This window comes from Marmota flaviventris, chromosome 17, assembly GCF_047511675.1.
Source record: "Marmota flaviventris isolate mMarFla1 chromosome 17, mMarFla1.hap1, whole genome shotgun sequence".
Classification (NCBI taxonomy): domain Eukaryota; kingdom Metazoa; phylum Chordata; class Mammalia; order Rodentia; family Sciuridae; genus Marmota; species Marmota flaviventris.
The window spans coordinates 55162523-55189010 of record NC_092514.1 but is presented as its reverse complement, the minus strand read 5'-3'; the positions used below and the strand labels follow the sequence as shown (position 1 = coordinate 55189010).

The following is a 26488-nucleotide window of genomic DNA, read 5'->3' as shown; positions in this document are numbered from 1 at the left end:
AGGTGAAAATAATTTTTCTCATTCCTGCATAATGTTTTAGATGTTAAAGTTTACTAGGATTCTTCCTTATATAAGATGAGTTCACTTTGCCTGCTCATATATGTAGGATAATTACTTTGACTACATTACTTCTACATTTGTACAAGCTACCATGGCTTGGCAATAATCTCTGCTCTGGTTGAATGCTGTAATTGAAAAACTTAAACATTTTTTTCCTATGTGTTTCCCTTGGTACTAATTGTATTTCCAATAAGGCAATGTAATATTGCATGTATTTAAAGATGTTTAATATAGCTATTGTGTAATTTCTCATTAAATAACCATTCTTCCTCTAATAAAAGTGGTTCCTCGGGAGTGGCTTCTAGAGAATAATGCACATCTCCTAATCCTAAGTGGAAACAACATCTGTTTCACTTTCATGGCTAGTAAAGCTGTGAATGGACGGGCCATTGAACTGGCAAGGCTCATTGTCTTTTTAGCTTTGGTAAGTAAAAAATAAATTTTTCTCTAGCAAGTTGTTTAACATTACAATTGATTTACCAGAGCGGCTGAGGATGTAGTTTAATGGTGGAGCACTTGCCTAGCATACTTAAAGAGTTCCTGGGTTTGATTCCTGGCACTGCAAAAATGAAAAAAAAAAAAAAAAAAAGATAAAATAAAGCCAGACTTAGTGGCACATGCCTGCAATCCCAGCTACTCGGGAGGCTGAGACAGCAGGATCAAAAGTTTGAGGCCATCCTAGGTGACCCTGTCTCAAAATAAAATGAAAAGTTCTGGGGATGTAGTTTAGTAGTAGATTGCTTGCCTAGCATTCACTAAAATCCTGGGTTCAATCTACATACAACAGATCAATAAATAAATTAATTCTTACTTTTCAGTTTTACCTAGGAACATGTAGTCTTTAAATATGTATCTTTTAAATCATGAAGAAATAGCTAGGCACAGTGGCCCATGCCTATAATTCCAGCAATTTGAGGCAGGAGGACCTCAAGTTTGAGGCCAGCGTAGGCAATTTAGCAAAGCCCTAAAGCAATTTAGCAAGAACCTGACTCAATTAAAAAATAAAAAGGGTTTTATTTGGGGGGGCTGGGGTTGTGGCTCAGCAGTACAGTGTTTACCTAGCACGTGTGAGGCACTGGCTTCCATCCTCAACACCACATGAAAAAATAAATAAATAAAATAAAGGTATTGTGTCATATACAACTAAAAAATAAAAATTAATAAAGAGTTGGGGATGTAATTCAGTAGTAAAGCACTTCTGAGTTCAGTCCCAGTACCAAACAAACAAACAAAACAAGTGTTCTTTGGGACTCTCAAGATGGAAAATTGATACCACAGTGCTTTGCCTACTGAAATTCTCTGTTGTCTTCATTGTATTCCCTGAAAATAAAGCCATGCCTTTTTTTTTTTTTTTTGAAACCCATGGTGCCGACAATCAAATCCAGAACCTCATACATGCCAGGCAAGGATCTATCACTGAGCTGTATCCCCAGCTTCAAACTATGTTGTTATAGCTTATCTTTGTATCTCCAGTTCTTTTTTTTTCTTTTTCCTTTCTTTCTTTCTTTTTCTTTTCTTTTTTTTTTTTAGGTGTAGATGGACATAACAAATGCCTTTTTTTATTTTTATGTGGTCCTGAGGATTAAACCTGGGTCCCGCCCATGCTAGGGGAGTGCTGTACCACTGAGCCACAATCCCAGCCCCTCTAGTTCTTAATGGTATTCTATAAATGCTTACAGAATGATTGAATGAGCAGAAGTCTTATATTTTATTATATAATAACTATTTTCAACATTAGTTCTTGTATTAGTGAATAATATTCTGATAATCTTGAACCAGGCTTTTATTTATTTCATATTTTATTTCCACTAAAATTGCACCATTTGAAAGCAAAGAGTATTAAAGATACAAGCATTTCCTTTTTATAAAATCAATGGGGTATCATATGTAATACATTATGTTAAATCATACTGTCATTGTCAGTAACATTTTCAAATTCTTTCTTCACATGAAGATTTACAATAATACTTTTATGTCTAAATTAGGTGTGTGAGAAAGAACTATACTGCATGGATTGGGCAGTTAAAATGATGCAAAAAGTCTGTAAAGTCTTTAACACTCCGGTGGAAAGAAATAACTTCCTGCAGAGTGTGGCAAATGCATTTGCCTGTGTTACAATGGAAATGCTGCAGTCAATCATGTCTGGTAAGTAGGAATGTACCTGATGCATAGGAGTGAGTAAAAGTGTCTACTTAAGACAGAACTATTTCTGTGTAGACCATTATTTCTAAACTAACAATAGAAGGAGCAGACATTTTATTGTTCATTTGTGAGATATTTTTAGTTCCTAGCTTTTTTTAAAAATTTTTTTTGTAGTTGTAGATGGACAGGATGCCTTTATTTTATTTATTTTTATGTGGTACTGAGGATTGAGCCCAGTGCCTCATGCATGCTACGCAGGCGCTCTACCGCTGAGCCACAACTCCAACCCTAGTTCCTAGCTTTTGTCACTTCAAAAATCTGCTACTGGTTTCAATAGAGAACATGAAGTTGAAGAGTCTGCTCTGAAAGGAACCAAATTTCAATTATGTTACACAACAAAAATTTTAATTTGCTCATTTACCAACTATCATTATCCTCGTAATATCTCGTGTTTGTATAGTTTTTGATAATATCATTTTATATTTTATTAGGTGGCCAACATGATAATCAATCCTCTTTTACAGATAAGAAAAATAAGGCTTTGAGAAATAATCTGACTTGCACAGGTCATAAAGTTAGAAACAATAAAGCATGGACCAGCATTCTTTTCCTCTGATTTCTAATCCAGTGTTCTTATATAATTATATTATTTCAGTGATTAATGTCCGACTTAGTAAAGGTCAATAACAGAAAGTCTTCTCTTTAAATATTATTAGGAACAATTGGAACATCTTATATTTCTAAATCATATTTTTAAATTTTTAACTGACATTTTCTTTTCCCTACTGTCTGTTCCTGTGTATGACATATAGGAGATCGTGATGAAGACGACAGAGGCTTTTTGAATTTGTTCCATCTTGTACATGCTCAGGCTAACTTCCATAAGGAGGTCTTATATTTGACCATGAATACACTCTTCCCCTAAATACTCAGAAAACCTTGCATTTAGAGAATACATCGCTGAATTAACACTTAGAAGAGTACTACTTTTCCACACCTGAAGAATAGCATCTATGGGGCTTTTTATCATCTAAGGAAACTAGGAATTCAAAAGCTGCATAGGATTTTAGTAGCAATTGCTCACACCATTATTAATATAAAAACAACAGGCAAACCCAAGAATATGCTGTGATTTCTCTGGAAAATAAGCTCTGCCTCAGACTCCAAGTTTTGTTAAATTCAACACCAAACCAAAATAGAAGGTTAACTGTCAGTCCATTCTGTTTGTGTGGATCTGTGAAAAAAGAGAAAATTCTGTTTTATAGTTAGAACAGACCCAAATTCACTTTGCTTAGGTTGTGTAGATACAGCCTAGAATGTTTTGTGAAGATTTGCAGTATGGTATTTTAGAATGTGCAGAATATAAATCACATTCCTTATTACCTCTTGGCATGTGATTACAAAGAATAATATATTTCATTCATATTTTATATGGAGTAACAGATAAAGAACAAAAGAAGTATGTTGTTTATATATATATATATATATATATATATATATATATATATATATATATATATATATGTCTATATGTACAGGCATACCATATACATATATATTTCCTTCTTTAAAACAATGACACAAAAGGTCCATAAATAGAGGAAGGTATATATTAACATAATACAACCAAATCATCTTACACTTTTCTGGATTAGAATGAAATGTTACAAATAAGAGAAACTATATAATGAAAGAAAGTAGCTATTCTGCTGCTAGAACAATCTTCACAAATAATTTGCCCTTCTTTCTAAGCTTTCTTCCATATCTCAAAAAATGGGATTTGGACTGGGAGTGTAGCTCAGTAGTAGAATACTCACCTAGCAGGTACAAGGCTCTGGGTTTTATCTCCAGCACTAGCAAAAAAACAAACACACACAAACAGGAGCCCTCCTGGATCTCCCATTTCCTCTTTATGTGCTCTTCCCCTCTTACCCCGTGTCAAGCTACATGCTAGGCAAGCACCAGTACTATTGAGCTATACCACTGAGCCCCTGATCACCTAACTTCTTGACAGCCTCCTTCTAACTGGATTTCACAGAGGCTAGCTTTCTTTTCCCAAGACTTTGATTTAACTTACTTCTGGAGCTGATGGGGGGAAGAAACACTAGGAGATATGGGAATTGTCTGCAGAAGAGGGTGGAAATTGTGGAAAATTCTCAAATTTTGGCAAAAAGGGCTCAGTGAGGGCTGGGGTTGTGGCTCAGTGGTAGAGTGCTTGACTAGCATGTGTGAGGCACTGGGTTCAATTCTCAGCACCACAAATAAACGAATAAAGTAAAGGTCCACTGACAATTTAAAAATTATTTTTAAAAAGGGGGCTCAGTGAAAGATTTGATAGGACTGATGAGTGAACATTGTGGAGAACATGAAAATTGTGGTAATAAGATTTTATTGTACTTCAGTAGCAAAAGCAATTACCTTCAGTTTTGAAGGGTCACTTTCCTTTTATTGTCTAACTATAATCCCCATTGGTGGCAGGAATTTTTTTTCTCTAGATTTTCATTTACAGATTTGTGCAAAAGCAAAGTTCTTGCTTTTATCCTAGTTTTGTTTTCTTTTTCTAAGTTGAAGAATTCATCCATAACTAGCTGGGTGTGGTGGCACATGCCAGTAAGCCCAGGGATTCGGGAAGCAGAGGCAGGGAGATTGCAAGTTGGAGGCCAATTTAGGGAGACCCTGTCTCAAAATAAAAAATAAAAAGGGCTGAGAATGTAGCTCAGTGGTAGTGACAAGTACCAGAGTACAAAGTAACATCTTAGTTACATTTTTCTTCCCCACCACATGTTTCCATACCTACTTTGAAAAACCTAATAGATTTGTTTATCAAAACACTGATGATTCCAAGCTAGGATTATTGGGGAGGAAAATAAAGAAAAAGTAAAAGTTAATATAGGGGATATTTTTAAGATTTCACTAAGTAGTTACTAAATTTCATTTTTTTTTTTTTTTAGAGAATGAAGTTTTGCATTATGAAGTGTCCTTGAATTCCTTAAATTATTTAAGTTTACAAAAGAAGCAAGGTTTAATTTAAAATACCTTTGAACTATATTTGGAATCTCATTACACTCTTGAACCACCATGACTTGCTGCTGCAAATTCATTTAAATTCACATTATTTTATTACTCTGAATAATTGTGAGATTATTCTCTCCTCCCCCCTAAAAAATATTTTGGAACATAAGAAATTTGATGTATTCTTTGGATGCTGCAGACAAATGGTATCATTTTATTACCACTAAAATGTAGCTAACAAATTCTTCATTTAATTATTAATAGAGACAGTCAGGCATGGTGTTCCATGTTTGTAATCCCAGAGATTTGGGAGGCTGAGGAAGGAGAATCTCGGGCTGAAGAATAGCCTTAGCAACTCTCTTTTCTCTCCTCTTAGAATAGCCTTAGTGAGACCCTGTCTCAAAATAAATTAAAAGGACTGGGGATGTGACTCAGTATGGTAAAGTGCCTCAGTATCAAATAAATAAATATTAATAGATGCAACATTTGTGACCAAATTTTCAGTATCTACAATTCACTGGTCCAGTTTTTTGTTGAATACATATGTCATCAGGAATTACAGGTAATATCAGATTTTAAAGTGGGAGGTTAACTTGCAAAAGCATGTATTATTCTCATTAGTGCTGATATTGTGATAGTGTAGAAGTCACATTGACCCCCAAAATGGAGTATTTGAAAAAAAAAAAATTCTAACACATTAAGAGACTGTCAGAAAACTCTATAACCATTGTAATACACAACTATGTCAACTATTAACTCGTCAGATCATTTAACCCATGTCTTTTTCTAAATCAGAAGATTGGCTTAAATTAGAAGACCCAGTCCGCAGCACTTTTTTTTTTCTTCTTATAGTGATTTCCTCAGTTTCCTTTGACTTTGATTCATAGGATGATTTTTCCTAGAAGGCAAGCTCAAAAAGACAGCATTATATTTATCTTTATTATTGTTTCTCAGACACAAATCATTACCACCATAACAGTACTAATAACAAACTAATGGTGTTACTTTTCTTGGAAACCAATCGGAAGTTTATATCTTATGATAAACACTTTATGCCGTGTGAAACTATAGGACATCTATCTTTAACACGTTTGGATGATTCCTTCTGCCCCTCAACTTCATCCTATTCGCAATGTGGGCATTAAGTGACCACACTTGGGAAGAGGTTCAAGTGTTCAAGAAGCCCAGTATTGCTTATCAGACTGTTCTCCAAGCACAAACAATAGGCACCTGTCTCACATTTCTCATCCTATGTTGATTCAACATGCTTACAGTTCTTTGGTTAATAACAAAGATTTTATTGCCAGGATAATTGTTCACTTTCAGAGATTAGAGCAAGTATGAGGTGCCGAGCAAAATGTGCAACTGGAAGAACCATCTTATATCAATAAAAAACAAACATTAACCTCTTTGTGTGATTTTTACTAAAGGGTCAACCTCTTTATATGAATAGTACTCAATTGTATGATGACAGATTTTTATGTCGATAAATATTGGGGGTAAAAATGCTACAAAAGCCTATGGTTACTTGACACCTTACTAGCTATATGACTTCTGTAGCAATTCCACTACCAGGTAGCTGGGAAACCTGTAAGAAATACGGACATGCATGCACACTCCTTGGTTTATTGTGGCCTCACTAAATAGGAAAGATGACCTGAAAGATAGCTGTACTGGACACAGGGTAAGAGAAAAAAGTGCCAAAGGACTAAGAATACTTTTTTTTTCTCATCAAGAAAACAAATATAATTCCAGAAAATTTGTCAAGAAACAGGACTTTTCAGAACAACAACAAAAGCCAACTGTTTAGGCTCTGAAAGGATATTTAATAAAAAAAAAAATTAACACTGATAGACATTCAAAGATCACTGCTTTCTTAAAAGTACATAAAATAGAAAATATGCATTGTTATTTCAAAAACATTGTATGTGTGGCAAAATGTCTGACATCTAAAGATTTAATACTTGCTAAATTTTATTTAATTTGTTATTTATTTGTATTAATAAAATTAAGTTAAAATTAGAAACATTTCCAACTTGTTCAGTTTGTCATTATGCAAGTCACTGGGTTTCTTGTGGGGAAGCTTACTTTCATTTAAGCTGTTAATCAGAGCTCTACTATGATAAAAAAACGAATTGTCTTTTTTTTTTTTTTGGACAGTATTGGGGAGACACTGAGGATTGAACACCCAGGGCCTTACACCTGCTAGGCATACACACACTCTACTACTGAGTTATACTCCATAACCCTAATGAATTGTCTTAATATACAGCAATGTTTTTAAAAAATATTTATTTTTTAGTTGTAGTTGGACACAATACCTTTATTTTATTTATTATATGTGGTGTTGAGGATCAAACACAGGGCCTAGCATGTGCTAGGCGAGCACTCTACCGCTGAGCCACAACCCCAGCCCAACAATATACAGCAATGTTAAAGAAACTATATATTGATGTGCATACTTATGCTTAAGAGTATAGCATATAAAAATTAAGTAATTTTATTTGCTAGCAACTACTCATAAATTGAGCAGTAATCTCTTAAGTAAAACTATATTCTACACTGTTCTGCTGTTTGGTGATCAAATCCCCAAATAATTAGTATTCCAGTTGCTGCTAAACTAAAAATGCTACAGTTACCATAATTTAACAATAGTTCCAAAAAACAAAGTATGTAACTAAGTATTGTGGATTACCTGCAATTCCCCTATAAACATTATAAGATCTTATAGTGTTTTCTAAGAACAAATTAGTTCTTAGATATTTCTCCATTTATTTGCTTTAGTACTTTTTAAATATATTTTTTTAGTTGTCAATGTACTTTATTTTATTTTTTTATATGCAGTGTTGAGAATCAAACCCAGTGTCTCGCACACGGTAGGCAAGTGCTCTACACTGAACTACAACTCTAGCTCCTGCCTTAGCATTTTGATTTTACACTGGAAGATGTGTCAATGGCTTTTTCTGTTTTCTCTTTATATGTGACTTTGGTCTTATTTTTTTGTTTAAAGTAGATGAAAATAAAAATGACTTTAGAAGAGGCTCTTCTAGGCTTAGCAAATATTTAGAGTGTTTTTAAATTTACTATATCATCTTTAATCCAGTGTATATTTTTTAAAAAAAATTTTAGTAGTTAATGAACCTTTTATTTATTTATATGCATTACTCAAACCCAGTGCCTTGTACATGCTATGCAAGCACTCCACCAGTGAGATACAACCCCAGCCCCAAAATATTTGGAGTATGATAAAACCAAAACATAATCTACAACAGATAATTTTCTACATCAGCTATGCTTAAGTACTTTACTAAGGGAAAATCCTACTACTTTTTAGTAATTTAAAATTAAAATGATATTTTAAGGGTTTTTGAAGTCTGAATAATGCTAAATTTTTAAAAAGCAAGACAATTTTCTGAAACTTAATAAATTATGCCAATTTTAAGCTCAGAAAGTTTGGGTTTGATTTCATACACTCAAAAAAATGAGTTGTAGGTGGTTCTAACCTTGTAACATTTATCTTTCCTTTAACTTTTTTTTTTTTTTTTTTTTTTCTGGTACCAGGGATTGAACTCAAGGGCAGTCTACCACTGAGCCACATCCCCAGCCCTATTTTGTATTTTATTTAGAGACAAGGTCTCACTGAGTTGCTTAGTGCCTTGCTTTTGCTGGCTTTGAACTCAAGATCCTCCTGCCTCAGCCTCCTGAGCCGCTGGGATTACAGGCGTGCGCCACCATGCTCAACATCTTTCCTTTAACTTTAAAAAAAATCCTTTACTAAGATAAATTACTTTCTCTTGGTAATCCTTTCTCTTGAAATATGTCACTTTTCCATACAAGCTTCTTATTTTCATACAAAAAGCAGGTATTAGTGTAATGATTTGTTATGCTTTGAATTTGGAATGACCCCCAAAGACTCATGTTGAAGTCTTGGTCCCCAGTGCAGTAATATTCAGAGATGGGGGCTTGTTGAAGTGAATGAGTCCTTGGGGATGTATCTTGCCCCCAGCCCTTTCCCTTCTCTGTTTCCTGGCCACCATGAGGTGAGTAGGTTTGCTTCTACATACCCTTTTACCTTGATGTACTTCCTCACTATTCTCCCAGAAACAATGGAGCCAGCTGACCGTGGACTGGAGATTCTGAAACTGTGAGCCAAAACGATCTTTCCTCTTTTAGGATTTTCTCAATAATTTTGTCACAGCAACGAGAAGCTGACTAACACATGTTTCTTAGCCTTATGTGACACTAACTTTTTCCTTAGTAATTTACATTATTCAGAGATGTTTTTACTATATTTGACATGAGCCAAATGTAATCCTCATTTTATTGGACATGATTGCCCTATAATATAGGTTTGTAAAATTTATACAAAACTTTATATAACAGAAAGTGTTTTTTCAATGTTTTAATATTTAGGATGCCAGGATGAAAACAGTTTAAAGGTAAAAAAATATATATATATATACCCAGCGAATAGGGAGGCTGAAGCAGGAGGATACCTTCAGGCCAGAAATTCCAGACCAGACGGTAACATAGTGAGATCCCCCATCATAAAAAACATTTTTTAAAGGAATTTATCAAAACAACACAATAAAACTACATCTATGTTATAAGCTGGCATGTTATAGCAAGAATATATAGGCACAAAGTTTTAAAATTTCTTTTTTTCTTTTCTTTTTTTTTTTTTTTTTGCAGTACTGGGGATAAAGTCATAAAACTTTTTCCAATATTTCTTTCTTTCTGTACTAGGGAGTGAATGCAGGGATGCTTAACCACTGAGCCACATCCACAACCCCCCCTTTTTTAATATTTATTTTTTAGTTGTAGTTTGACACAATACCTTTATTTTATTTATTTATTTTTTATGTGGTGCTGAGGATTGAACTCAGGGCCTCACATGTGCTAGGTGAACACTCTACCACTGAGCCACTACTCTAGCACCCCAAGCCCTTTTTTGTGTTTTATTTAGAGACAGGGTCTCACTGAGTTGCTTAGGGCCTCGCCATTGCTGAGACTGGCTTTGAACTCAAAATCCTCCTGTCTCAGCCTCCCAAGCCACTGGGATTACAGGCGTGTGTCTCCACACCCAGCTCAACTTGTATTTATTTCTTAAAACTATGCTATTTCACAAGTAATAGAAAAGATGGGTAAGTTTTCTGTCCTTAAATAAGCATCTAATACCAGATTTATAATATAACTGGTGTATGACTAAAACTGGCTTTTTATCCCCCACTGAATTTATTTGTTTGAATTTTATATGGATACAGACTGAAGAACCTTGATCTTATAAAAGACTTCAGAGTTGGGGCTGGGGATATAGCTCAGTTGGTAGAGTACTTGCTTCACATGCATGAGGCCCTGGGTTCAATCCCCAGTACCAAAAAAATAAAAAAATAAAAGACTTCAGAGTAAGCTTGGTTAGAGACTATACTATGAAGACTTAACAACCATCATAATTAACTGTGTACTTTGGATTCTTCCAAAATACTGGCATTTCCTAGGTAAGGATGTATAGTTGCTATCTGGGCTTGAAGTAGAAAATTACAATTTGAAATACATGTTTATGCCAAGGAGTCAGAGGAATATTCTAGTGGGAAATGTCCAGGACCCCACTGACAGTCATCCCTGAGTTTATCAATATTCAGAGAGAACCATGCTTCTTTTTTAAAAAATATTTATTTATTTTTTTTAGGTGTAGATGGACACAACACAATGCCTTTATTTTTATGTGGTACTGAGGATTGAACCCGGGTCTGGCCCGTGCTAGGCAGAGCGCTCTACAGCTCAGCCACAATCCCAGCCCCTAGAACCACGCTTCTTGTATTAGCGTATCTATCAATTGCTCATCTTTTTGTTACATACTGCCATATAGAATTATACTTTTTAATATTTTTTAAAAACAGCTTAGGCAAATTATTAAATATATATATATATATAATTGGAGTAAATAAATACTGCCATTTCCTCTTCAAAATGTACCTGTTGGTGCAAAAAAAAAAATTACTTTTCCAATTGAATTGCCATTATAAAATGTCATATTGGGCAAGATGCAATGGCATATGTCTGTAATCCCAGCAATTTGGGATTGAACTTGCAGGAGGATTGCAAGTTCAAGGTCAGCCTGGGCAATTTAGCAAGACTTTAAGCAACTTAGCAAGACCCTGTCTCAAAATAAAAAAGACCTTTGGGATGTAGCTCAATGGTAAAGCACCCCTGGGTTCAATACCCAGTACTAAAAAAATGTCATATTAGAGAGAGTGAGTAGAAAGGGATTGCTGATAAATTACTGTTTTTCTATGAAAATTCTGTTCTCACTAAGGTAGTTTCCAATGACAATACCTCTTAGAAGAATTCTACAATTTTAAAATGGGAAGGCATATTATCAATTTTCTAGTCTAACTCTTTCATCTGACAGAATAAACTAAAGCCCTAGAGTTTAAATGAAATATTGAATGTCAGATAATATGTTGACAAGATAACAGTGTTTTCTTCTTGTTCAGAACTTTATTTTGTTTTACTCTGATTATTTATTATTTATTTTTAAAAAATTCTAGTACTGAGGATTGAACCCAGAGATACTCTACCATATACTACTTCCCCAGCCCCTTTTTATTTTGAGACGGAGTCTTGCTAAATTGCTGAGACTGACCTTGAATTTACAATCCTCATGCCTTAGCGTCCCAAGGCCCTGAGATTATAGGTGTGTGTCACCATACTTGGCATTATTATTTTTTAAGAGGTGGGAGTCTTACTTTGTTGCTCAGGCTGGCCCTGAACTCTTGGGCTCAAGCAATTCTCTTGCCTCAGCCTCCAGAACAGCTGAGATTACTGGAGTCACACGCAACTTTGTCCAGGATTTAAAATGCAAGTTTTCCATTTTAATTGTAACATACAGTGTTTCAATTTTATTTCTCTTAAAAACATAGCAATTGAACACAATATTATTACAAAAACTATTAATATTTCTCCTTTATTTTTAAGATAGAAAGGAAAATCAAATGTAGAACAATTATGTTGGACTTTTCAAAGAATAGACACTACAGATTGGGGAACCAATTCTATCTTAATGCCAAAATGAGTAAATGAGCTTATTCAATCCTAATTGAACAGGGAAATATGTTGACAGTTTCTTTTTTTTTTTTTCCCCAAAAAGGAAACATTCAACAATCAAAAACAAAACCACTCACTTTGGGGTAAGAGACTTTTCCTAAATAAGATAAGTACAGCCATTTTGTTTCAATAATTTATAAACAGGAATAAAGAATAAAAACTTTGTATCCATTTCAATTTTTAATTAAAAAGCTAGGGGCTCAGATGGCATGAGATAGGGAAGAAATAATAAATCTTAAAAACTCAAATGACAAATTTCTTCTGGCCAGAGAGTGAGACAAGGGAAACCACACAACCCCAGATTGTGAAATCTGTAAAAACACTGATAAGACAGGCAACTTGAACTTGCTCTTGAACTTAAAAGGGAACGCCTGTTTATGGTGAAAGGAAAGAAGGTATTTCAGCTTCCTGTGCAGTAGCATTTAGACCTAAGGAAAGGCTACCCAGATGGATTTTTGAGCAGTTTTCCACTTTAATGAGTCTACATTTCAACTTTCTGTATTCTCACCACGCTCTCTCTACAGCTCAAACGCATACAGCATCTGCCAGCCATGCCCATGAATTCCTGATGTCCCAGTGAGTGCCTCTGCCTCTGCCTTTGCCTCACAAAGCCCCTTGTTTGCCAGGGGTTAACCATGTCCGGAAGGCTCTGGAAGAAGTCTGCTGGGCAGCAGGGCTGCTGTTGTTGATAAGAGGCCTCTTGTTGGACTGGAGACAGGAGCTGTGGGAAACCAGAAACAAAAAGGCTCAGATGGGAACAGCAGCAAAGGTCTCAACCACTGGTCAGACCAGGAAAAGGATTTGGAGTTCCTCCCTCCTCCCTGCCAGATTCCACAGCTGGGAAAAATGGACATCTCCCCCCACACACAAACCCCACCCCAAGTAAATCCATTTGTTACCTTATCATCAAATAAGAACGAGTCATCAATGAATTAATTAATACAATTATGCCAGTATGGTTGTAAACTACTCTGCTGGCACATAGAATCGTTTTACCTTTAATTGCCTGGAGAAAACGTACAACTTGGCTGCACACCTAACTTGAAGAGGAAATTAGGAAAGGATAGTTCCTCCCTGCCATTCACGTCACTCCAGCCCATCCTATTTTAAAATCCTGTGCATTCTGGGTTTATTTTTAATTTCAAAAAACACATTTTAAATTAGGCTCTAAAGAAAGAAGCTTGTGTTTCTTATTCTTTTCAGAGCAGTCCAAGAAATGCTGCATCCGTGCATCTGAGAAATAAATAGGAAAACAAGCTCTCTTTTCATTTCATTTTTGAATCAATACCCAAAATAATGACCAGAAGCAAAAATCCACCGGTGCGTCAGCAAGCAGGATGCTCGGCCCTTCAGCTCCATTCTTCCCCTCTGAGCTGTTCTCTCGCAGGCTCCCGGCAGCAAATCCAGCCACTAGAGCAGATAGATAATGTAGGACAGAATGACCAAGCCTATGATGGCAAAGAACATCAGGATGAAAATATCCAGCATTGTGCAGTCCTAGGCCAAAAAGGCCTCTAGGTTTTGTGAAATGTGAGCTGTGAGCGCCAAGGTTGCGATCCGTGCAGAGAAATGGCTCCTCTTCCCTTGTTCCTGTCCCTTCCCCCTCCTGGGAACCTGAGACTAAGGGATGCTGTGGCTCCATCAGCAGTTTACACCCCCCCCACACACACACACCACAGTCAACCAATCACAAAGCCCGGGGGTGGGTGACCAGGGAACTGCTAGAATTAGACCAGGCAGAACTTAAGAGGCTCACTTTCTTCCCAGGAACCCAGACCCACTTTGTACAGAAATGTTAATTGCATTTAAATACATGGTATCTCTATGGAGTTTACCTGCTGGGGAGCCGGGAGGGGATAGGAACTTTATCCAGATCAACTGAGAATGGATTCTCCTGCTTCCTTTTTTCTCTCACATCTCTGGCAAATTATCTCAGAAAAATAATGGCTAGCAATGGGTGGTCCACTGACAAGTTCAGAAGGTCACCACAATGTGGATGGGACGTGGACAATGGTCTCATATGAGTCTCAGATAGCATCCCTAGGGATGGAGCTAGCTTCTAAGTCCTACACTGTGGCAGATACTGCACTGCAAGGTTTAATTTCAACCTGCTTCAAGTCTTTTATGCACGTCTGGGAGCTTCCCTGATGTTGAATAGTCTAGTAGCAGCAGGGCTGAGACTCACACCAGGCTCACAGACTACAGAGTCCACACTCTCCTCCCCAGACTGGTTGCTACTGGTCTGGGCAGTCCTTCGACCCTGACTGCTCGTCCCCATTTGTGGTGCATTTTATTCACATGGCTCCATTTACAGAATGAACACGGGTCTCTCCATCTATCCCTTCACTCCTGTGCCATTGTCACCGCTTTGTTTTCTCTTCAAAGCTCAACATGGTGTTATCCACAGAGAGGACACTGAAAAATTCTCAGGCTCATCCCTACGTAATAAGTGTCTAGAAAAGCAAATTCAAGTCATTTCTTCTGAAGGAAAAAGGATTAATGTATTATTATTGTTGTTGTTATTGTTTATTTTGGTACTGGAGATTGATCTCAGGGGTATTCGACCACTGAACCACATCCCCAGCCCTACTTTGTATTTTATTTAGAAACAGGGTCTCACTGAGTTGCTCAGCACCTTGCTTTTGCTGAAGCTGGCTTTAAACTCACGATCTTCCTGTCTCAGCCAGTTATGACTTTTGTTGCTTTATGCCTTTTTATAACTTGATTTCCTATTAAAGTGTCCCTGGGATATCTCTGAGGCCTACTCTCCAATTTTTCAAAAAATTTGGGGGTTAAGACATTGGTAACCCCCCTCAGGAACTTAGGCTGCTTCCAAAAGGGGGTCTATTCCCATCTGGGGATGGATCTAGAAACTCCTCCTTGGAGGAGTTTGGCCCATCCCCAGGAGGCAGAGCACAGAGCCTCTGTGAGGATGAAAACAGCACTGATGCCCTCCAAAGCCTACAGCCTCCTTCATTCACTCTGAAGGTAAAACCTCCGGGGGAAGAACCAGGGGAGGGGGCACTGCAGCTCTGCAGAGGGATCCAGCCAACAAACCAGATTTCCCAACTCATTTCCTCCTACTGGGAATGTATTAGACAGCTACCTCATTTAGGGATGAGTATCAGTATTGCCTTTAATTGTAGCTCATGGGACAGGGGCACAGGGTTCACCACCAGAGGCTGTGTGAGACCCAGCATCCCATCAAAGTAGTTACTTCCTTTACAGGCTCTAAGGAAGATCAAAGGAGAACATGCTAAAAATCACCTTCCTATGGCTCTGAGAAGAGGGCCTTGAGATGCCAGGCCACCTTAGTTTTATCCCAAGTCTTGTACCACCATGGGACAACCTCTGTCATTTTACTCTTCAAACATATGCTGAGGTCTTACCACCTCCTAGAACTAGAACTGCTCCAGGGCTCATTTGTTAGTTCAGTATTTGTTGAGCAGCTCCATGTGGGACCCTGGACTGGTACCAGGGATTGAAAGATGAATTTGACCCATTATCTGCCAGGAGGGGCACTGGCTGGTGGGGAGACAGTCATCACTAAGGAAGCTGGACAGTATGAGGAGGAAACCAAGAGCTCAGTCAGTGTCACCAAGTCAGGTAGAGAGGGATGAGTGGAAAAGCCAGGAGTAGGCTGGGAAGAAGGAAATTCTCCACAGCAGGAAGCAGATGCCAGAGCCTGGGTGGGTAGCAAACTGCCCCTTGGCTTCCAGATAGTCCTTCTCTCCCTATAGGCCAGCAGGAATCCCAGTGGGCACAGGGGCCAATGGCCCCAAGCTCATAGGACACACACACCAGCACCTCAGAGCCAAAGACGAAACCAAATCCGCAGGTAAAAATTATACTTTTATTTGAGTCACCAGGAGAAAGTTTCACTTTTGTGGTTCAAGTCAAATGTTCAGAATCACAACAGGCCAGAAAGATTTGATCCCAAGCACAAGCCCATGAGGGAGGGGACCAAATAGACCCAAAAGACAACAACCCCATATAAAAAGATGAGTGACTGGTTTCACACACACGCACGCATACACACACACATACAAACAGATGAAATGCTTGGACAGGCGAATTTCACAGGGTCACTTGTTTCTTTTTAAATACGGGTTTGTGGGGTGGTGTTTTGTTTTTTTTCCAGCTATTAAAAAAAGGCCCAAAAGTGCATGTGTGAAGGGGAAAAGGCAGAAATGAAGCAATAAAGGAGTTTTCCCTGGAGGGATGGGGCGGGGGAGGCAGGAAGCACTGTTGGAAGAATCCACACTTCCCACGGTGGGCTTTTGGGCACGGTAGGATTGGTCCACAAAACTGATGTTCCCAGGTATTATCTTTCCTGGGTTAGACTGGCTACAAGACCTCTGTGAAGGTCAAAGATCAGGGGCTCAGCGCAGCCCTTGGGGTTCTGTGCTCTTCTAAGGGTGGAAGGTTCTGGGAAGGAACATAGGCTCTAGCTACTCTGGGTCCCCTCAGCACCAGTGTGAGAGTGCCTCCTCTCTCTGGGGGTGTGTGAGAAAGCATCCCCTATTTTTAGGACTTCAGATGGGAAGAATAGGAGCTGGCTTGCCTTGTTTTGGAAGTCCAGCTAAGTGAAATAGGCTGCTGGCTCCTCTTAAGGTGGCACCCCCTCCCAACCACAGTCCCTGCAACAGGATGTGTCCCTGACCTCTGGTCCCCAGATCCACATTGTGCTTTGAAATCAAGAGAAAACAGAGTGGATCAGCACCACCCCCAAGGCTGCTACCCAATATTCTTCCTCTGTCCAGCTTGTCCCCAAGTCGCCCAAGAGGACACTCCACCTGCCCTTACCTAAATGAGACAGAAAGGAAAAGGAACGAATCAGGCAGGGGCTCCTTCCAGCTGCTTGTCAACCTCTGATCTGGACTACATGTTCCCAAATCAAATGTGAGCCACTGACAGGACACTCATGCAGACTGGATTGCTTAATAGGCTACCCTCCTGGGGTCCTCGCCCTCACCTGCAAGGCTCAAGTGTGCAATGGGGCAAGATGCCACCTGAGGGGCTGGGGGTGTGGCTCAGTGGTAAAGCACTTGCCAAGCATTTAAGAAGCCCTGGGTTCCATCCCAGCCCTGGGGGGGGGGGGGGGGAAAGTCAGCTGCAGGGCCTGATCAGCCTAAGAGTCACGATGGGGGGAGGGGGAGAGACACAGAGAGGTAACAAGAAAACCCAGAGATGAATAAAGCCAGGGGAGGGGTATCCCAGCCCTCACCCAGAGAAGGAACTTTGATGTAGCACCGTCTTGCCCTTCCTCCTCCCAGAGCCTGTGCTTCCAGTTTTGGAGCCCTAGGACCCTCTGTTGCTTCCAGTAGACACAAGAGGGAGGCTTGAGGGGAGACTGAGGCACCACAGTGAGTGACCAAGAACCTTCTGGTGCCCTACTCAGCAGCCCCAGGCACAGGGAGAGAAGAGGCCCACACCAAGTCTTCCCCTTCCTCAATCCAGCAAACAGGCCCAGCAGCAGCCCCCAACCCCACAACCACCCACACGGTTGCTCTGCACCCTGAAAAGGGGGCATGGAGTCTCCTCATCCAGATAGGAGGAAGGAGGGCTTCCACCCCAGAGAGAACCCAAAGAACTTCTCTCCACCAGGGTCCTCCCTCTCACTGTCGGTTTAAGGAAAATACCAGGGCAGACGGCTCTGCCCCCTCCCCCCCCCCCTCTCTCTCTCACACACACACACACACACACACACACACACGCAAACACACACATATACCTTGCACACAAGCCCAGACACCAGCAGACATACACCTGGTTCCTCCTGTCACCCTTACATTTTCCTGTTACAGTTACCTGCACACATGCTCGCTTGGGTCCCAGCAAGCCAAGCTGTGGGGACAGAGCTGGCTTTGCACAGCTCCAGGCCCACTTGGCACAGAGCAGGACAGGGGAGGCTATTGGGGCCCCAGACCTCTACCCATGAGGAGGGAAGAGCATGGCTAACCCAGAGCCCAGGGGAGGTCTCCACGCCCTCAGCACAGCTTCCTGCCTGGGAGGCAAAGGAGTCCCTGGAGAATGGGGGTGGAAGTGGGGTAAAAGGGAATGCCCTGCTCCCCTCCTTCCTGCGGCTGCCCCTAAAGCTAAGAAAGGCAAGAACTTCACCCAAGTTGTGCTTCCTGGGGGCTCTTGGTCTGCCTGCCCCCCCAGGTGTGGGGGTCACAGTGCAGGGAGTACATGGGGAGGCAGAGGGGAGGGAGGGAGGTCCCTTGGTGAGTTAGCAGCCCCCACATTGAGAGAGGGGTAAAGCCACCGTCCTGGTCCCACGCACAGCGGAGCCCCACCCCAGGGATGTATAGAGTCCTGCCTGGGGGTCCTGGGCATGTGGGGCTCACCTGGCACTGGAATGTCTGGGTGTGTGAGGAGCTGGGCAGGGGGTGTCCGAGGGGTCAGATAGAGGGGAGGCTAAGCTGCGGGCCACAGAGGTCTCTGGTTCCAGCCCGCCCAGCCCGTGGGCCTTGCCCTCCCCCAGAGTGGCCATGCCTGTTCCATCCAGAGAGAAACCAGGAAGTCAGTCAAGGGGAAACCTGCCAGAGGAAGGAGCCCGCGAAAGTGGCAGAACAAGGCTTCAGTTGGCAAAAAAAAAAAAAAAAAAAGCTGGAGGAGGGATGGGAATAAACAAGCCGTTGCAGATCTTAAGAAACAGAGACACTGAAGGGTGGATGGGTCACGCCCCGGGACGGATGCGATGTCATGGAATGCACTGAAGACTGGTTGGGGAGGGCACCGCGGGGCTCAGATGGCCTCCACGTAGTTGGCCGGCAGCATCCCCGTGTCGCCGGTGCGCTCCACGGTCCCATACATCCAGCCGTCATCGATCTGCTGCACGTTGACGATGGTGTCCCCATCCTGGAAGGAGACCTCATCCTCGTCGGCAGCGCTGTAGTCGTACACCGCACGGTACCGCTTCTGGGGGTAAGGATGCACAGTCAGCCCGGCCGGGCCAGCGGGCTCTCGCCCCGGTTTCTTTCTTTTTTGCTGGGACTAGAACCCAGGGCTCGCAAATGCCCGGGGAGCGCTCCACCCTGAGCTTGCTCCTGACAGCTGTACCTCCAAGTGATTCTCCAGGACTCCTGAGCACACCCAAGAAAGCAGTGACCCAAGAGATGGAGGACCTGGGCTGTGATCTGCCATCATTTTTCTTGTGTCTTACATTCTGAAAGTCCGCCCCCCACCCCGCTTTTTTTTTTTTTTTTAGGGGCTGGGGTTGTGGCTCAGTGGTAGAGCGTTCATCTCCCACGTGCGAGGCCCTGGGTTTGATCCTCAGCACCACATAAAAAAATAAATAAGTAAAATAAGGTATTGTGTCCAACTACAACTAAAAAATAAATATTAAAAAAAATTTTTTTTAATGTGGTGCTGAGGATCGAACCCGGAGCCCCAGGCCAGTACTCTAATGCTGAGCCACGACCCCAGCCCCTGAGTTCCTGCCCTTTATGGATGTACTTGGCACTGACTAAAGGCCAGGCACAGGGCAGGCTGGGGATACATTCACACACCTCGCCTCCCCCACCAGGGATGCAGGAAGGTTTCACAGGCAAGATGTGGAGATTGTGTTTAAAAATGTGACCATAAATTAAAAATAAAATAAAATGTGATGATGGCTATTCACTACTATTTGGATTATTATAAGCACCAATGGTTTCCTTTTGACGCCATGACTAGACTGGTTTTATTCCCAAGTTAGGGACAAAAACCTTTCCTTGAGGGAAAAATCTTGAGTGGTCATGAATGTGTATCAGGCTCCACCTTCCAAGCCTCAGTCACAACCTGTGTAAACCCCATCATAGATGGTCCCTGACGTGACATCTATCGGTGGTAGATGGCCATCTAAATTCCTTGGTTCTCACTGTACCCTGTCCAGGGGCTTCAAAAAACAAAGTTTGAAATCTATAACCCCGCAGGATTAGAGGCCACACCCTTCACAAAGTGACCTGGACTCTCTTATCACTAACTCTACCTCTATCTCAGGCCAAAGTTGCTGCCATCTAAGATCATGTCCTGCAACTGCCTCCCAACTTGCCTCTCTGCTTCACCCTCAGTGCTCGACTGCTGACTTCCCATATAGGCGCCACCGCGATCTTTTAAAAGCATTATGTCAGGCCAGGCCTGGTGGCAGGTGCCTATAGTCCCAGATCCTTGGGAGGCTGAGGCAGGAGGACTGCTTGAGCCCAGGAGTTTGAGGCCAGCCTGGACAACACAGCAAGACCTTGTCTCAAAAAGTAAAAAAAGGGTAGCTGGGGGTGGTGATGCACCTCTATAATCCCAGTGGCTTGGGAGGCTGAGGCAGGAGGATCACAAGTTCAAAGTCAGCCTCAGCAATTTAGAAGACCCTATCTCAAAATAAAGGACTGGGGATGTGGCTCATAGGTAAGTGCCCCTGGGTTCAACTCCTAGAACTAAAAGTAAAAAGGACAAGCAAACCCCGTCAGTCTGCACAGACTGCCAGTCACCAAGGCCCTCCTGTGGCCTACGAGTACCTCTAGGTCTGACCCCACCTACCCTCCTCCTGTCTCTAATCACCTCGGCCCTCCTGCTGGCCCTTGAACTTCATAGGACAGTCCTACCTTGGGAACTTTGCACTTGCTGTTCTCCCTGTGCCGTTCACCCCTCCACTTTATTGAGGACTTTGCTCAAATGTCACTTTTTTATTTTTAGTTGTAGATGGACACAATACCTTTATTTTGTTTATTTAGTTTTTTTATGTTGTGCTGGGGATCAAACCCAGTGCTTCATGCATGCTAGGCAAGTGCTCAACCACTAAGCCACAACCCCAGCCCTCAAATGTCACATCTTGACCCTGCTGCTCCCTGTCCCTTACCCAGCTGTCTATCTTCAGAGCATATACCAGACAGTGATCTGGCCTGACATTATTTACCTACTTAGTGATTGCTTTCTTGCTGGAATATAAGCTCCTAGAGGGTGGGAAGGTGGTGGAATCACTCATGTCCTGTATCTGAAGGACTGGCTGGTCATCTGAAACCTTATCCTTCAGATGACCTCTTCCCAGCCCCCATAGCAATAACACATCCTTGTGTATGTCCAGGACAAGAGGCTCCTGGAAGTCACTTGAGACCCACCTGACATGGGACGGCATGGCAGAGCCCTTAGAGCCCTTAGAGGCAGGGATTAGCTGAGCAGAAGGACATGGAGGGATCAACCCATGAGAAAGAAGCAGGACCCAGGTCTGGAAGGCCCCAAGCAGAAAGGTGCTTTGTGTGCACCCACGGAGCCAGAGCAGGGAAATGGCCAGGACAAGAGGAGTGACTTGGCTGACACACTAGGGCCAGGACCCAGGGCCCCAATCAGTCAGACCTGGCCCCGTCCACCGCACTTCCTCTCAGTGAGGCTGAGACCCCTGCTACCTACACAGGGTCAGAGGTCAGGAGAAGCCATGGCCTATGTCCAGGAGGCCTTCCCAGGGGCGCCAGTCCCTCTGGGGGTCTGTCCACCTAGTCAGGGTTACTCACCCCGCCCCCGCCTGGGGCGCTGCGCTGTATGGAGACTGGGGCTGCAGGCTCCTTGTAGCCACCGTAGGCTGGAGTGGCCTGCTGCTGCTGGGGCTGCTGGTAGACTGGAAGGTGGGAGAGAGGACTCAGAAAGTGATCTGCGAGACCCAGCCCTTCCCAGGTCCCCTTGTGGGAACAATGTCACCGCCCCATCCCCAACCCCGCTCGCCCCCACCCCTCAGCTGCTCTGCCTGTGCAGGGATTCCCCAGCAGGGTCTGTGAGTCCTCTCAAGCTGGGGGCTGCCCTCCTGATCCCCGGCCCAGCTCAGGCCTGACCCCAGCGCCATGGGTGGGACCTGGGGTTTGTGCCTATGTGTGCGCAAATGGCTCTCCTTCAGCCCCCTCCTGGCTCTTGGGCCTGGCTGCACAGGCCCACACCCACCAGGGGCGCTGGTCGGGACGTGGTGAGGCGGCTGCTGCTGCTCCTGAGGCCGCCGGTAGCTGCTGCTGTCCTGGGCGTCCCTGCGCTCTGGCTCCAGGCCCTCACCCCCACTGGGGCCCATGCGGCTCTTCTCAAACTCCTCATGGTACTTTATCTGCAAGGGGCAGAGGCACCAGGTGAGCGCTCCTGCAGCAGGAAGCCAGCCAGGATCCTGCTGCCACAGACCCTGAGAGGAGAGCGGAGCACAGGCATGAGCCAGTGGTCCCAGTTGTTTGGGAGACTAAGGCAGCAGGATCACCTGAGCCCAGGAGTTCAAGGCCAGCCTGGGCAACATAGTGAGACCCCATCTCAACAAAGATCCTGGGCTGGGAGGCTCCCTGAGGACTCCAGGCAGGCAGAGCACATCTGCATGCATTTGGACACACCTGTAAAATAGGTCACTGGTGTCTAGCTTAGAAGCTGGAGATGTAAGAACAGGGCCGTGGAAGTGACAGCATCAGATGAATGTGAACGGTTATTTGTATGTGCCTGGGGCAGGGACTGGGCCTTCCCTGCTTCCATCCTGGTCAACAATAGCAGCCAACTCTGTTTATTGAGCTCTTACTATGTGCCAGGCACTGTGCTAGGTATTCTATGTTACAGGCTACTCTTCATCTGATCAGCACCTCACAGGAGTTTGTTGATCCCTTCTCGCCAAAAGGCTTCAACTGGAGGCTGCTGCTGTTCACGTGGTTTTATTTCACTCCTTTATTTAGTTATACTGGGGATCAAACCCAGGGCCTCCACACTCTAGGCAAGTGCTCAGCCATGATCTCCAGCTTCACACAGATTTTTTTTTAACACAATCCTCAACGACACAAAAATATCACTTTGCAATATGGAAAGTGCAGTGTAAAACACACCCAAAACACGAACGGCAAAAGCAGGGAGACGCAGAAGCAGCAGACCCAGGAGCGCTCGGGTTTTCTGGCCCCTCATGAGACACTCACCCACTCTGGAGACCCCGAGGGGAGAAGCTTGACCAAGGGGAGGTGCCGAGACCCAGACTTTGAGCGCTCTGTGAGAGCTGGGCTGGCCTCAGGGTGGGGAGAAAGTGGGACAGAGAGGGACAGGTTGAACAGCCCACCCCCACTCCCCAGGGGAAACTCAGAAAGCAGGGAAAGCAGGACAGAGGGACAGCCAGAGAGAGGCACAAGCCCTCTCCCAGGGAGTCCTGGGCCCCGAATTCCCTGCAGGCCTTGGGCACCTGACTGGAGGCCGGCTCTCACTTCCTGCTCACCAGGACCCTGTCCTGCCTCTTCCTGTTCCTGGGAAATGATGGGAGTGGGGGAACAGGGCAAAGAGTCAGGCAAAGCCTGTTTCCTGGAGCAGAAGGGAAGGACCCGAGGTCCTGGGCCCTGAGTGTCCTGTCCAGGCCTGACCCATGCTGACGCAGTCCAGGGCCCCCTTGGCTAGGCTTTCTCTGCTGGCTTCTCTCGCCTTTGGCATGAGTTGAGTCGAGGGCAAGAGCTGACACTTGGCGGGGCAGACCCCTGGGCCACTTCTACTGGCTAAAGAACTGTTATCTACTGCAGGCTGCGCCAAGAAGGCATGCGGGAGGGATCTGGTCTGGAGGCAGAAAGCAGCTCATTTAGGAGTTTGGGTCAGAACCAGCCCTTCCTTTCCCTGTCCCCTCCCTTCATGGCAAAGGAGGGAGCCACACCCGATTGGCAAAGCAAGCCAAGCCCTGTCCAATGCAGGCGCCACCTGTTCCCATCCATACCAACAACCTGCACGCCTGCAAGCTCTTCAGAGTTCACAAAAGCTCTTTGTACATCATCTTCCCTGACCCTGACAATGGTCACCCTAAAAAAAATAAGCTGGGGCTGGGGATGTGGCTCAAGTGGTAATGCGCTTGCCTGGCATGCATGGGGTGCTGGGTTTGATCCTCAGCACCGCATAAAAAAATAAAATAAAGATGTTGTATCCACTGAAAACTAAAAAATAAATATTAAAATAAAAAAAAATAAGCTGGATACAGATACTTTAGTTTCCATTTTACAGAAGAGGAAAATGAGGCTCAGAGACAAATGACTTCCAGAGATGGTGACACGAGGACAAAATCCTAGGCAGGCAGCCCCTTTCCTGGTAACAGGCGCAGGAGCAGGGTGACCACATACTGCCTGCCCCTAGTTCCAGCTCCTGTCTACTGTCCAGGAACCAAATATGAAGGCCACCGCTTTCAGCAGGGCGTGATCCCAGCAACTTGGGAGTTCAAGGCCAGCCTGGGCAATTTAGCAAGATCCTGTTTCAAAAAAGGCTGAGGACGTAGTTCCGTGTCACAGCACCCTGGGCTCATCCCCCATAAAAAAAAAAAAAAAAGAAAGAAAGAAAAGAAAACAGAATACCCCTTTTCATTTTCAAAAGGGGTGATAAGCATAAGGCCACCCTAACTTGGAGGGGACTCCAGGCGTGCAGATCAGGAGAGAGAGCGCAAAGGAAGCCTCTTCCTCCACCTCCCTCCACAGCAAATGAGGAACCTGTGTCCTTGCTTTGCTGACTACCGGATGGGTGTTAAGTGCATCCAAGCACCACAAGGTGAGAGCACATCCCGAGGCAAGGACCCTCCAGAGTCCTCCGGGGGGCTGGCAGATCCCTGCTCCCAGCTCAGCACATTCCTGATTTTCTTAGAGACCTGAGGGTCGCCAGAGCCCAGGACCACCAGCAGAGCCCCGGGGCGAGTGTCCTGGGCCCCCCTGGAGGAGGCCAGCTCCAACTGTGCCGGGAGGCCCAAGTGCACATGGTGCTGAGCCCTGGGCCCCTGCTGGCCAGGTCTTCAGGGAGACTAGGTAGGGTCCCCTCCAAAACCCTCCCAGCTGATGTTCCGTTTTCTGAAGCCCCTGCTTCCTGATTGTGGTGGAAAGAACGAGAGCGTGACTCCCTACACGTTCCTCCCCACATGATTCTTCACCACGGCTGAGGAGGGAGCACGGCGGCTCTGAGCGGAATAACCAACTCACCGGCCAAGGTCTCTCTTTAAAAATAACAACGCCTCTCACCCGCCGAGGTCCTGTTTTGTGCCCTTATAAAACTCCCTTCCCTTCCTCAGCCAGACCAAGAAGACTATAACATTATCACCCCCATTTACAGATGGGGAAACCAAGGCTGAAGAGGACGGTGAAGTCAGCATCCAGCTCGGACTTGAGAGTCTTAGTTCTCAAGCACCACCCTGTTAGAGAGATAGTATTTTACTTTTAAAACACATAAACCTGGGGCTGGGGATGTGGCTCAAGCGGTAGCGCGCTCGGCCTGGCATGTGTGAGGCCTGGGTTCGATCCTCAGCACCACATACAAACAAAGATGTTGTGTCCGCCGAAAACTAAAAAATAAATATTAAAATTCTCTCTCTCTCTTTTTGAAAAAAAAGAAAAAACAAAACAAAACACATAAACCTGGACTCAACTTCATCAGTAGTCAGGGAAATGCAAGTTCAAATATAGCGAGACACACTCAAAACGGCTAAAATGGAAAAGCCTGAGGATATGGGACAGGAAAACTCAACACTGCTTGGGGGAAAAAGGTAACTCAGCACAATCACCTGGAAAATAGTTCAGCATCACATGGAAAGCTGAAAAGACATACACTCTGAGACCTGGCAATCTCCCTGCACAGAAGCACCAGAAGAGAGGATGTCCACTGGACTTATAAATCATCAAAGTGTCCATCAAGAACAGAATCAATAATATGCAGTATGATCACCCATGGAATACTATGCAGCAACAAAAAGGGATGAACTAGGACTACATGCAAACATATAGATGAATCTTCAAACCCAGTGTTGTGCAAAAGAACCAAGATATACACACAACACACACATACCATACTGTATGTTCAAAATTAGAAAAGCCAGGACTGGGGTTGTAGTTCAGTGGTAGAGTGCTTGCCTCTCAGGTGTGAGGCACTGGGTTTGATCCTCAGCACCACATAAAAAATAAACAAAATAAAGATATAAAAGAAAATAAGAAAAGCCAAATAACATTATGTAAACATATGCATATACTATAGTTATACATTAAAAACTATAGAGAAAAAGAAAGTATATTAAAATCAAATTAACAGGCTGGGGAACTAGCTCAGTTGGTAGAGTGTTTGCCTCATATGCACAAAGCCCTGGGTTCAATCCTCAGGAACACACACACACACACAAAATCAAATTAGCAAGGCATGGTGATGCATGTCTGTAATCCCAGCAGCTCAGGAGGCTGAGGCAGGAGGATCTCAG

The 26488-nt window shown here is 43.3% G+C and overlaps 2 protein-coding genes across 9 annotated transcripts in view; one reads left to right on the top strand and one right to left on the bottom strand.

Annotated features, from left to right (window-relative positions):
- The window catches only part of Fbxo47 (F-box protein 47), a 33538-nt gene extending 19766 nt beyond the window's left edge, over positions 1 to 13772 (top strand). For 5 of the 8 annotated variants that reach the window (XM_071603303.1, XM_071603302.1, XM_071603301.1 and 2 more), the window contains 3 exons: positions 342 to 484; positions 2046 to 2205; positions 3015 to 3648. In XM_071603303.1, the coding sequence (XP_071459404.1) occupies positions 342 to 484; positions 2046 to 2205; positions 3015 to 3127 (416 nt within the window). In that variant the 3' untranslated portion in view covers positions 3128 to 3648. Of the gene's footprint in view, positions 1 to 341; positions 485 to 2045; positions 2206 to 3014; positions 3649 to 5153; positions 8160 to 12364; positions 12405 to 12845 lie in introns of those variants that run through there. The other 3 variants (XM_071603299.1, XM_071603300.1, XM_071603298.1) reach the window with 3 other exon arrangements.
- Positions 13773 to 16154: 2382 nt separating this feature from the next.
- The window catches only part of Lasp1 (LIM and SH3 protein 1), a 39154-nt gene continuing 28820 nt past the window's right edge, over positions 16155 to 26488 (bottom strand). The window contains exons 5-7 of the mRNA XM_027924592.2: positions 22228 to 22381; positions 21807 to 21910; positions 16155 to 19245 (exon numbers count right to left, since the gene is read on the bottom strand). Coding sequence (XP_027780393.1) covers positions 19072 to 19245; positions 21807 to 21910; positions 22228 to 22381 — 432 coding nt within the window. The 3' untranslated portion in view covers positions 16155 to 19071. The remainder of the gene's footprint in view (positions 19246 to 21806; positions 21911 to 22227; positions 22382 to 26488) is intronic.